This window comes from Sphaeramia orbicularis, chromosome 19, assembly GCF_902148855.1.
Source record: "Sphaeramia orbicularis chromosome 19, fSphaOr1.1, whole genome shotgun sequence".
Taxonomy (NCBI): domain Eukaryota; kingdom Metazoa; phylum Chordata; class Actinopteri; order Kurtiformes; family Apogonidae; genus Sphaeramia; species Sphaeramia orbicularis.
In genome coordinates, this window is record NC_043975.1 from 13628352 (window position 1) to 13640928 (window position 12577).

Genomic DNA, 12577 nt, shown 5'->3' on the forward strand with positions numbered 1-12577 from the left:
AACTGACCCAAATGTGTTGCCAGAGACGTTTAGAGTCATTCTGTGCTACAGATGAGTTCATTGCGTTAGGAATTTTTATCAGATTAATCACGATGATGGATTAATCTGCGTTAATTCGTTCATTTTGACAGCCCTTCTATTTTTATAATGTTCTTGTCATCTTTACTAGTAAAAACATTGGAGTCACAGAATAAAAGCATCTTGGATTCAGAATTGATGCAATTGTAACTTTTATATGATGTAACTGAACAAATGAGCAAATTGAGTCAAACTGCTTTTTTTTTTTTTCCAAGGAATAATAGTGTTTTCTTTTGCATTTCTTTACTGACACAAGTTTTAGTTTAAGGTGATGTTTTATATACTTCACACACATCTCATAAGCCACTGTGTGCAGTATATTTCTCAGCTTCAGGATATATTAATGATTTTACTATTAAAATCATTATCCTCTGGAAGCCCAAACTGGTTGGCCTTTCCTTCGTTATATCTTTATTTATAAAACACTTACTGATCCCTTACACTGCCTTGTTACTTTTTGTTAATATGGACACCTGTTAAACATGCTCAAATGATTTTTATGTTGCGGATCATGACTGTTTTTACTGGCTTGTAAACCCAGTTTTATTCACTGTTCACCGGAAACCTGGATCAGCATATAGAAAAAAACTCAAAATTGTTTATACTGTACTGGTGCATAGTCATCCTTGGTTCACTAAATTGAACAGTTTTATCTCTTTTGTTGTTTTACAGAATTGTTTCCTGTTGTTTTATCACCATTGCTCAAGTTCTTCTCCCCTCTCTTAGTCTCTTGGTTTTATGTTTTTTGTTTCTCAGATTTGTTGAAATTGAAACCTCTACCTCAATATTTTCCAAAGTTAATGCCTCAGTATCTAACATGCAGTAACATCGACAAGCATAGATGTATATTACTACCATCTGAATCCACTTTCCTCACCCTTCCTTATAGTGGCTAATAAAGTCAAACCCCTTCTTAGAATCACTACTGTTTCTGTATTTTGTCTGTAACATTAACACTGATCCAAAATCAAAATGAGTGAAAATAATTCTCTTTACCATTGGATGCCAACTGCCATAAATCTGACACAATTTTTCATGCGATTATACACTAGTGAAAACGCATTTATGAATAAAATGGTTCAATTCTGAAATTACATCCCCCTCAATCCCTTAAAATCATAGACACTAGACAATTTGAAGTTGTTTAAGTGAAGTTGTTTTCCCTCACTTAAACCACAGAAGTTCAATAAACTCTATTTAAAAACATAGTTACAAGTTGGATACCAGATAAACCAAGATGATTGAGGTATATTTGTTTTATCCAAAGGTGGGAAAAGGAGAACTATATGAATAGTATTATAAATGACCTTCCACTGCTCTGTTTTGCAGGTTTGACAACACACAGCAGGAACTGTCCAAGGCCACGGCTCAGTACAAGGAGCTGCAGCGAGAGATGGAACGGCTGCAGTCGGAGACGACGCGACTCAAGACCCAGCAGCTGAAGGCGGTGAAGGACTGCGAGAAATACAAGGAGGAGCGGGACTCTGTGATCAGCGAGTACCGTCTCATCATGAGCGAGAGGGACCAGGTGATCAAAGAGGTGGACCGGCTTCAGACGGGGCTGGAGGTGGCCGAGGCCAAGCTGAAAAACACTTCCTCAGAGAGACGGGTGGCCAATGAGGAGCTGGAGGCTCTTCGACAGGTAATTTAAGGACTAAACCTACAGAAACCCTTTAACTGCTACATGAAGGCCTCTTTAATCCCTCCCAGTAGAGGGTTACATGTTCATGTGAACTTCTTTGATTGACATTTGTCTGAAGGAGTTGGTTTTTATGTAATTATTTCTGTAAAATATACACATTTAATTTTACTTTAAAGTGGCTGTACGTAGTGTTCAAGATAAGATATGCTTTATTGACCCTCCAAGGGGGAAATTTAAATTTACAGCAGCACAAAACAATATGCACCAAATACAATAGAGAAATAAAAAGATAAAAAAATCAAAATTTGTTAAAATCACCACAAATGATAAAAAATGGTAATAATAATGAATAGTAACAAGTGTGCAGTAGATGACTTTGAATAGCGTGCAAGTGACATTGACACTACTTTAAAATACAGTCGAGGATAAAATTATTAGACCATCAAAAGTCGTCAGAAACAATGGTTATGCAATCAAGTACTAACTCCTGTGTGTATCATGTGACTAAAACAGACAGAAAAGAAAACATGGCATGCCTAAAAGCACTGTTTTTGGCAGTAGAATGCCATAGTTATTGTTGCAAGAACTTAAGTGATTTTGGTTGTTAGGAAAATGTGGAAAATGGATAGATATCAGCTCTGAAATTAAACTCTTATAAGCTATTTTTGTGGTTATCATTATATTTGTCCAAACAAATGTACCTTTAGTTGTACCAAGCATTAAAATGACCAAGAAATTGGAGAAACAAAGGGTGGTCTAATAATATTTTCTGTGACTGTATTTAAAAAATGGGCTAAAATGATGATTAGTGTCTAGAATAAAGAGCTCTCAAGATGCCATTGTTCTGGGTAGTAAATAGAGTATGTCACTGCTGACCTCTACAATGTTAAATCGGATTTCTGTGACCACTAGAGGGAGTAGTGAGTCACTCTCTCATGGTGAGGAAAACTAACACCACTTGACCAGTGCATCAGAAAATGACCAGAAGGGATGAGAACCATTAAGAAACAACTTTTAGAGTCAAAGTAAGTGACAAAGTGGTAAAAGCTAGAAGCACTGTTGTTTTTTCCACTGGACACAGCTGTAAATGAAAAAAATGGAGTTTGATGATGAAATAACAGCGTTTCTTCTACATGGGTGAGTTTGATTCTGAGGGTTATGACAGTATAAAGATGTTATGTGGTGTTTTTATATTTGCTAAGTTGCTGTTTGTTGATCCACGGTTAAGACAAAATTGTGACAGTTCTGACCTTTTTTGGACGATTTCAAACAGATCTTTAGTGCAGCTATTGACAACACAAACTCTACAGAAAACAAAGGTGATTTATGGTTTTACTGTAGCTGTTTTCAGTCTAAAAAAAGGGCTATCATGTAAACTATCAGCTGATGCACCATGTGAAGATTATAAGACACTGTTATTGTGACCCACTAAAAAAGAAAACTTAATGATGCCATAATACAGATGTGTGTAAACAATGTGCTTTATGCTTTATTTAGTGAGTGATACAGTCTGTGGATACATAGTGTTGATTTGTTGGTGGTTTTGGTACAACTCAGTATGTTCTGTAATGGGAGTTCCATTTTAAAGTAAATTTGCTATTTTTGTGTGTGCAGATTTTTAGTTTTATTTATTTTCACTTTTATTTCACTTAATAAAAAGGGTTTTTCCACGCCCAGTTTATGATATTTCACCAATTACCAGTGATATAGTGCGACTAATAACCCTGAACAGGATTAGTTTGCTCAGTGCTAATAATGTGTGAAACTCCCAACAGATCCTTTTAAAATTCTGCCTCACTGCATCTTCTCTAGTCTTTCGTTTTGGTTTTTATGTGTCCGTTTCTTGCCAACTCAGAGTTTTCTCCTCGGCTCTTAAAGGTAAGCTGCTCAGCGTGTAAAAATCACCCATACACATTTGTGTCTTTGTGATAAAGGAGCTGGCCTCAGCGCTGGTGGACAGGGACCGGGCCATCTGCGAGAAGAACGAGCTGCTGGAGAAATACTGCCACGAGGTGAAGGACAAGGCCGAGGCCCAGAAGGAGCTGAGCCAGGCCTGCAAGGACATCGAGACGGTGCGAGAGGAGAGGGACGTGGCCCGCAAGGAAAGGACAGAAGCCATCATCCAGAGGGACCAGCTGCTGCGAGAGTATTACCAGGCCAGACAGGTAGCCAGACAGACGGGAGATTTGTCATTACAAATGGAGGGATTGATTTATTTCTCCAACCATAATCCCTTCATCCCATCTCATAAAGAGTAGTAAATGTTATTTTCAGCAGCTGGCGGGCTTCCACACATTGATTTGTTTGAACTGTATTTATCCACCGGCACACCGCTGTGGTTCAGTGTGATGTCAGATTAATTGCAATAGAGGTTTATATCTATTGCTGCATTAGGAAATTACCTGCAATTACAGTGAGAAAAGCTTTGAAGTGCACAGGAAAACTGCAGCGCATCAGAAATGGATAATTAAACCAACCAACCAACCAGCCAGTACAGTACAGGAAGGCCTAATGCAGTTAATTCAACTGCAGGTTTAATTAATGCTTTCACTACACTTGAGTTTCCCTGCTGTATGTGCTACACCAGCAAACCTCCGAGTGAAAAATGTATAGAATATATCTGACCTACTTAAAGTAACACATCATTAGTGTCGCTGTAATTTAAGGCAGGTTATTTATGGCTTAAACAGATGACAGTTTGCAAACTTGAACTCAATGATGAGTAGTTTTCACCTCATACTCTGAAACTTATTTTTTATTTTTATTTAACTTTTATTTAACCAGGAAATATCCCGTTGAAATTAAGAACCTCTTTTACAAGGGAGTCCTGGAGTCCAGTTTAATTTAAGATGAAAAAGGAGGTCACAAAAGCTACTCAAGGCATAGGTTTATATAAGTTTGTTGCATACAAATATTAAAGATTGGATAATTTTCCACAATATACAACTGAATTTGCTTAACCTTAATCAAACATCCTGTCTAGTTTTAAGGCTTGTGCAAGAATCTGATCATGTTTTCATCATTTATGTATAGAAACAGAAAGTTTTAAGCAAATACAGCACACAGTTACAAGATTACACAGTTAAAACACATGTAACAGACACATTTGACAATAAACGGTTATTAAAAAATTTTCATTCATTAATTTATTTGTTTTGAACATAAGAAAAAACAAAGCAATTTTATGTGTGCAAGGAACTAATATGAGAGCAAATACATTAATAAACTAGAAAAGCACTCGGAGAGTGCAGACCTCCGCCAAGGCAGATCAGCCCACCCCCACCACCCCCCCATCCAAATCCATCCATAACTTTTTGAGTTATCTTGCACAGACAGACAGACAAACCAACACCGGCAAAAACATAACCTCCTTGGCGGAGGTAATAAAGGTGATCAAGACAATATAGCAATTGCCATGTACACTTGTAAAAAAAATTAATTCAATATGTATTGCTGAAAAAGGAGTGGGAAGAAGAAAGCTTATTAAATCCCACCCCCATCTCACATTTATATAACATAACACATTACTTTTGCTTCATCAGTGATAAAGTTACATCTGTTTAGAGTCCTAATAATGTAAATAACAGATTAGGAAAACTGAAGTATATTACACATAGTAACTATCTAAATGATAGTCTGCATTACTTATAATATATTTTAACAATAATCACATACCAAGACTGGTTAAAAAAAAAAAAAAAAGACATTTACAAGCAGATAAACAAGTACAAGTTACAGAGTTTGGACTTGAAAGCACTTAAAGAAATTCACTTAATGAGCAACCTATGTCGGTTTTTATTCATTTATTGCTTAAAACTTTCTGTTTCTATGCATAAATGATGAAAACATAATCAGATTCTTACACAAGTCCTAAAACTAGACAGGATGTTTGATTAACGTTAAGCAAATTCAGTTGTGTATCGTGGAAAACAATCCAATCTTTAATATTTGTATGGGACAAACTTATATAAAACTATGCCTTGAGTAACTGTTGCGACCTCCTTTTTCTTCTTGAATTAAATATTGCTATTAATTGTTAATCAGCTTTGTAGAAATTGTAGCTCTTTGTTCTTCACAGAAGTTTAATCTCGGGGATTTTGGAAGTCTTCCTCATAGAAATATCCTGATTCAGTTCTTCCACAGCATCTCAATAGGATTAAAGTCTCTTTCCAAAACATTACATTTCTTCTGCTTTAGCCGTTTTGTAGAGCTACTTGTGCATTTAAAGTCATTGTCTTGCTACAGAATCCACTTTCTATTGAGCTTCACTTCATGGATGGATACCTTAATTAATGTAGAATTTTCTGACATAATCAAGGTGCAAAGATGTCGGCTCCAAAATGGAGCCAATGTGGAAGTATTTTGAAGCTGTAAGACTACTGACTGCTCCAAAACACTTAGATTGAAGCAACACATAAAGCATTTTTTTCCCTCTGACTGACAGCAACAGTTTACACCAAGACTGTAAAATGGTTTTGTTACGAAGTGCTTGTTGAAGATTACCATTTCACTGAGTCAGTAAGTTAGTTTTCAGAATTAGCTCACCCATGATCTCTCCAATAACTCTTACTGTCTCCTGTAACTCCGTTCCTTTTCATCTAAATATGATCACTTCCAGATAAAAAAGGCTAACATATCGACAGCCAAATCACAAAGTACCGGCTTAAAAAAAGGCAGTTCATAAACCAACAAATGACCTCACATTTCCTCCATCCAGTAATTATATATATCCAAATGTAAAATTCATAAATGAGCACATGCCATCTTGGTCTAGAGGCAGCAAAGTGAAGGAAAATCATGATACGACCTCAATGTTTCCACAAACCTGTGCTGTCAAGATCAGACCCAGATTTCCTACAAAAACATTAGGACAAATGAATTGATAATGCTTGAATCTTATGAAGGACAGGATAATTTACCCCAATTACTAAGTTTGATGGCATCTCATTTATTTCATTGGGTTCCAGTCATCTAGATGTAGGACTTTGGTGAAAGTCTGATCATTCTCAGGTTATATTTATGCAGAAAAAGAGACACTTTGCAACGCAGTTTCTGCAGGGTTCCTGTGGGGTTATAAAGAGTCTGAAAAGTCTTGAATTTACAAAGCTGCATTTGATACCTTAAAGTCTTTAAAGGGTATTAAATTTTATTGTAGGTCTTAAAGGGGTCATATTTTGCTAAACCCACTTTGTTAGTCTTTGGTACATTTATTTGTGTATTTTTGTACCCTAATAGCTTAAAAAGTTTGAATTTGAACCCTCCAGTTGTTGCAAAGCTATCTTTATATTCATTTTGGCAAAAATCAAGTGGATTTCTTCAACCTGTTTTAATTCCTGCTTAATTTGTTGAGTCTATAACTAGTTACTTCACGACATTTGCACCTATAAGGTCAAGACTTCCGACGAACATTTCTCCAAGTACAGAGAAACGGGACAGAGCAGCACAGTCAACAACCTTGAGGGGGTGGGGTGTAAAGTGGGTCATTTGCATTTAAAGGGCCAGTGCTAAAAGCGACTTTCCTTGTGTCATTACACAGAAACAGGGCTGAAGATGGACCTGTGGAGTTGAATTAATGAAGAATTCAGACCCAAGCATAGCATTTACAGAGAAATGTTTTAAGATGTATAATTCCTTTCAAAAAAAGCAAAATATCACTCCTTTAATATGTGATGCCAAAAACATATCTGCTGTATTGTGTTTAAATGTCTGTGAAATGTCCAAGCTGCAAAGAAAGTAACGTTTGTTTACTCAGTTCCAACCCGACAATTTATATTGAAATTAGGAACCAATTGTTGCTAACTTTGCAGCCCCTGGTGAGAAATTATCACAGAACATTCAGTCCAACACACGTACAGCTGTTAGTTGCACGCCATGCCCAAGAAAGCTGACTTTAGGAACTTTAAGTGAAAAGTAAGCATGAGGAAGTGTAAATGTAATAATGCCTGGTTGGAGAAAAGATCATTCTCGACCTGGATGACACGAGTGGATGGGAACGGCTGTGAGATGGGCATTAAATTCTGCTCTTAGTAGTCTTAAAAGGTCTTAAATAGTCTTAAATTTAACTTCTAGGAAGCCTGTGTCTGACTACCTGCAGCCTTTGTTTATGTCTCTGTCGATCTCCTCTTCCTTTTTCTTTCAACTCCTCCAGAAACAAGACTCAGCCACTCTGGACATGGAACGAGCCAACAAGGAGATTGAGATGCTGAGGAAGCAGTACGAGGCCATATCTCAGGAGCTGAAGGAAGCGCTGCAGGAGGCCGAGGTGGCCAAGTGTCGACGGGACTGGGCCTTCCAGGAGAGAGACAAGATAGTGGCAGAGAGGGAGAGCATTCGGTGAGGACACGAGTTGTGAACACGCACTCAAATGTCTTTCCCATGTTAAAGGGAAATGTGTTTACGTTGTACGGAAAAGCAGAGATTTAAATAGATTCGTTAACATGTTGTGTGTGTGCATGTGTCAGGACACTTTGCGACAACCTGAGGCGAGAAAGAGACAGAGCTGTGAGCGATCTGGCAGATGCTCTGAGGAATCTGGATGACATGAGGAAGCAGAAGAACGACGCTGCACGGGAACTCAAGGAGCTGAAGTGAGTCATCTCTGTATTATAACTCTGCTCCCTCCTGGACCGCTTCACCTCATTAAATCTGTTATTGAAGTCTGCATCTGTTTGTTTGATCCATGATGGGGATTTCAAACCTGACCTTTTGTGCCACCTAGTGGACAAGTAATGCAATTGGCTGGTATATTTCACACTCAAAATATAGAATTTAGGAGTTATTTTTGTGTAACCCATGAAGGTCCAACACTACTTTGGTAGCAGTTCCCAAATATATTCTTCTCTCTATTTAACCTATCGTAAATTATTGTGTCACCAGTGTTTTTTCAGTGTAAATTATGTATTTTCTTATATTTAATCAATGATCATGTGATCATGTTGATGTTCATTAAAGCTCAGAGTAAATCCAAAGGTTATTAAATCAGAAACAGAGAAAACTGAAGAAAAAGTGACACTTTCCTCAAATACAGGGTGGGGAAGCAAAATTTACAATATTTTGAGGCAGGGATTGAAAGACAGTGTATGACCAATTAGTTTATTGAAAGTCATGAGAATTTATTTGCCACAAGAAAATTGACATAATAGAAAATGTTTTTATTCTATGTGTCCTCCTTCTTTCTCAATAACTGCCTTCACACGCTTCCTGAAACTTGTGCAAGTGTTCCTCAAATATTCGGGTGACAACTTCTCCCATTCTTCTTTAATAGTATCTTCCAGACTTTCTCGTAATAGTTTTGCTCGTAGTCATTCTCTTCTTTCCATTCTAAACAGTCTTTATGGACACTCCAACTATTTTTGAAATCTCCTTTGGTGTGACGAGTGCATTCAGCAAATCACACACTCTTTGACGTTTGCTTTCCTGATTACTCATATGGGCAAAAGTTTCTGAAAAGGTATGGATAATAGTGTCAGGTATGATTATGACATCAATATATGTTTGGTTTCAAAACAATTGACGCAGAGCCTGCTGAGAAAAAAACAACTAAATTTTCATTGTAAATTTTGCTTCCCCACCCTGTATATCAATAACTGAGCATAAAACAAGCGTGTCCATCCACTAGCATTGATCAAACTCTATTGGTTTTGCTGGTGAATCAATGTTGTAGAAGATGAGTGTTTCCATGGTAACTTCGGAGCCTCTGAATGTCCAAATGGGTCATATCTGATGACCACGAAAAGACTACAAACTGTATTTTACACTAATTATTTACATGGATTGATAGGATTAATGGATCAACAGGTATTAAGCATTCACATCAGTAGATGATTTTGGCCGTCAGTGGCTTTTTGGGTCTTTATGGGTTAATTGAGACTTTATAAACTGTTAATGCTGTAGATATTATGATGCTCTTGAATACCTCTTTAATTTTATTATTTTGTATTCCCAAAAATTTATGAGGTTTTCATTTTCTTTTCTAAATTTCCTTATATTATTCTCTTCAATTACTTATAATACAAAATGGAAAATGGTTGAACCTGTTTTTAATGCAGTTGTATTCTCATTTTATTTTATGAGTTTTGTTTTTTTAATGTTACAAAAATTTACAACCATGTTTTCACCTCCAGGCCTACAATTTGTGTTCACTTAAATTGTTGTACAATTCAACACAAAATGGAAAATTATGGAACATATTTCCCTCTGTTTATTGTAATCTCATTTTTTTTTCTTTTAATCAATTGTGTGCAGTGGGTTTTTTGCTTTGTGACACGTGCTGCTATTTGTTACCAGATTCTTGGAAAATCTTGCCAATAAAATAAAAATCCCAAACAAATTAGACTGCCGTAATTCTAAACTGTAAATATCTTCTTTTTTCCTGCAGAGAAAAGATGGAGAACCAGTTAGAAAAAGAAGCGAGGTTTCGTCAGCTAATGGCTCACAGTTCGCACGATTCAGCCATCGACACAGACTCGATGGAATGGGAGACGGAAGTTGTAGAACTGGAGAAACAAAGAGTATGAATGGCTTTAGAGTTTGTCATTTACTCACTTTCCTGTGTACAATACATGTAAATTAAACTGTGTTGTTGTATTTCAGGACATGGATTTGAAAGCACTGGGGTTTGATATTGCTGAAGGGGTAAATGATCCATATTTACCAGGAGATTGTGGCATATTTGTCAGTAAGGTGGATAAAGGAAGTATTGCAGAAGGAAGATTAAGGTAAATGTTCAATATGTAACCAGCAAAGTTTCTCTTAAAGGAGTCATATTTTGCTAAACCCACTTTTTTAGTTTCTGGTACATTTATTTGTGTATTTGGACCCTAATAGTTCTAAAAGTTTGAATTTGAACCCTCCAGGTGCTGCAAAGCTACCTTTATATTCATTCCAGCAGTTTTATAACTGGTTACGTCACGACATTTGCACATATAAGGTCAAGACTTCCAACGAACATTTCTCCGAGTACGACATAATTGTTTATCAGCAGCAGCAGTTGTAGTAATACCTGAAAATATGTCCAAACTTCAAGCTGATTACCTAAAATGTTCAGTTGTTGGTTGAACGGGACAGAGCAGCACAGCCAACAACCTGGAGGAGGTGGGGTGTGAAGTGGCTCTTTTGTATTTAAGGGCCAGCGCTCAAAATGACTTTTCTGATGTCATTACTCAGAAATAAGCTTGAAAATGGACCTTTGGAGTTGAGTTAATGAAGAATTCAGACCCAAGCATAGCATTTACAGTTTATGTAGACCACAGGGAAATGTTTTTAAATGCATAATTCCATTTAAAAAAGCAAAATATCACTTCTTTAAAGTTTGAGAGAAAGTCTTCAACAAATCCCTGTGTTCTCTCTGTACAGGGTGAATGATTGGTTGTTGAAGATTAATGATGTGGACCTGACCAATAAAGACAGAAAGCAGGTGATCAAAGCGGTACTGAGCGGAGAGGGGGTGATCAATATGCTGGTGCGCAGGAGGAAGTCGCTAGGAGGACGAGTCATTACCCCGATCCAGATCAACCTGCCTGGAAACAAAGGTCATCTCCATCAACAAATAGAGTCTGACAGTACTGCAGATGCTCCACGTCTGACTCAACATGTCCTCACTGAATATTTATTTATGGGTTAAATGTGAAAGCTAATAAGGTAGATATCACATCTCATGCTTCTTTTCTCTGTCCTCTTAGAAAGTGGTATCGGGTTGGAAAGTGGAGTGTTTGTCGCTGCTTTGAGTCCAGGAAGTCCAGCAGCCAGAGACGGTGCTCTTACTGTCGGGGACAGACTGTTAGCTGTGAGTACATTCTCAAAAAAAAAGACCATAAAAACTCATTTTTATCATTTATGATATAAGGTTTGCAGTTAGACTATAGTCCTCTATTGATTGTTGTTATCCTGTGGTGCCCTCTAGTGTTCAAATTAAGGAATACACTTGAAATTTTTTCATAGTCTGTGAATGTGCTTAGATATATGAGAAATGCTAGAAAAGAGGTCCCTTATGTCTGAAGAATTTATGCAAAATACTTATTTTTTTTAAATATATATTTTATTTTTACCTCCAAATTTTACAGTGTACAGAATAAACATATAAACAAAAAAATAAAACAAAGAACCGACCACAGCAGTAAGAGCATCTAGGTTCAACCTTTAGACAAATAAAATACAGACATATTTAGGACAAATTAGGCAAAAAAAAGTCAAAATAAGCATATATAAGTGTAAGATTATACAGGTTCAAGGATTTCTTTGATTAGCATACACATTCCATTTTTCCCAATATTTTTTACATTTGTCAGCAGTGAGTCTTAATGAGAAGGTCAGCTTTTCCATGTCATAAATTTCATTCACGACATGTGTCCAGTCCATAAGTGTTGGGGGATCTTCACACATCCGTTTTTGAGTTATGTCTTTTTTTGCCCGTGCTGGTTGAAAGGGCCTTCGTGCTATAGTTGCAAGTGATTAAGGTGAAAGGGATGAATAGCAATGGGGAAAAATGCCATCTGTGTTTGTATTTATGTTCAAGATCATACACAATGGAAATTAGAAAACACAATGATGACAATATAATCCACAATAATAACAAGAACCAATAAAGTATATAATGAAACAGGAAAAAAGACAAAAAGAGAGGAGAAAAGAGGAACAAAAGGAGGGAAAAAATACACACCCACACTTGTATCATGTGTACATCCCTGATTTTCTGGGCACTTCCACATACCCACATAGTCTTGCACAGTTCTTGATCTATTTAAATAATACATTGAGATATTAATGAGTTTCTTTTGCTTGAAATAAATAATTACAGTGAAATATCTCTGTATTTTTGGTCAACCTAAAACATGCATGATACTGTGACTGTTGCACAAA

The 12577-nt window shown here is 36.7% G+C and overlaps 1 protein-coding gene across 3 annotated transcripts in view; it reads left to right on the plus strand.

The window, feature by feature from the left end:
• Window positions 1-12577, plus strand: part of LOC115410372 (disks large homolog 5-like) — a 75380-nt gene that overhangs the window by 28044 nt on the left and 34759 nt on the right. For all 3 annotated transcript variants that reach the window (XM_030121993.1, XM_030121995.1, XM_030121996.1), the window contains exons 7-14: window positions 1408-1720; window positions 3655-3885; window positions 7869-8053; window positions 8182-8307; window positions 10098-10230; window positions 10313-10437; window positions 11075-11250; window positions 11401-11504. In XM_030121993.1, coding sequence (XP_029977853.1) covers window positions 1408-1720; window positions 3655-3885; window positions 7869-8053; window positions 8182-8307; window positions 10098-10230; window positions 10313-10437; window positions 11075-11250; window positions 11401-11504 — 1393 coding nt within the window. The remainder of the gene's footprint in view (window positions 1-1407; window positions 1721-3654; window positions 3886-7868; window positions 8054-8181; window positions 8308-10097; window positions 10231-10312; window positions 10438-11074; window positions 11251-11400; window positions 11505-12577) is intronic.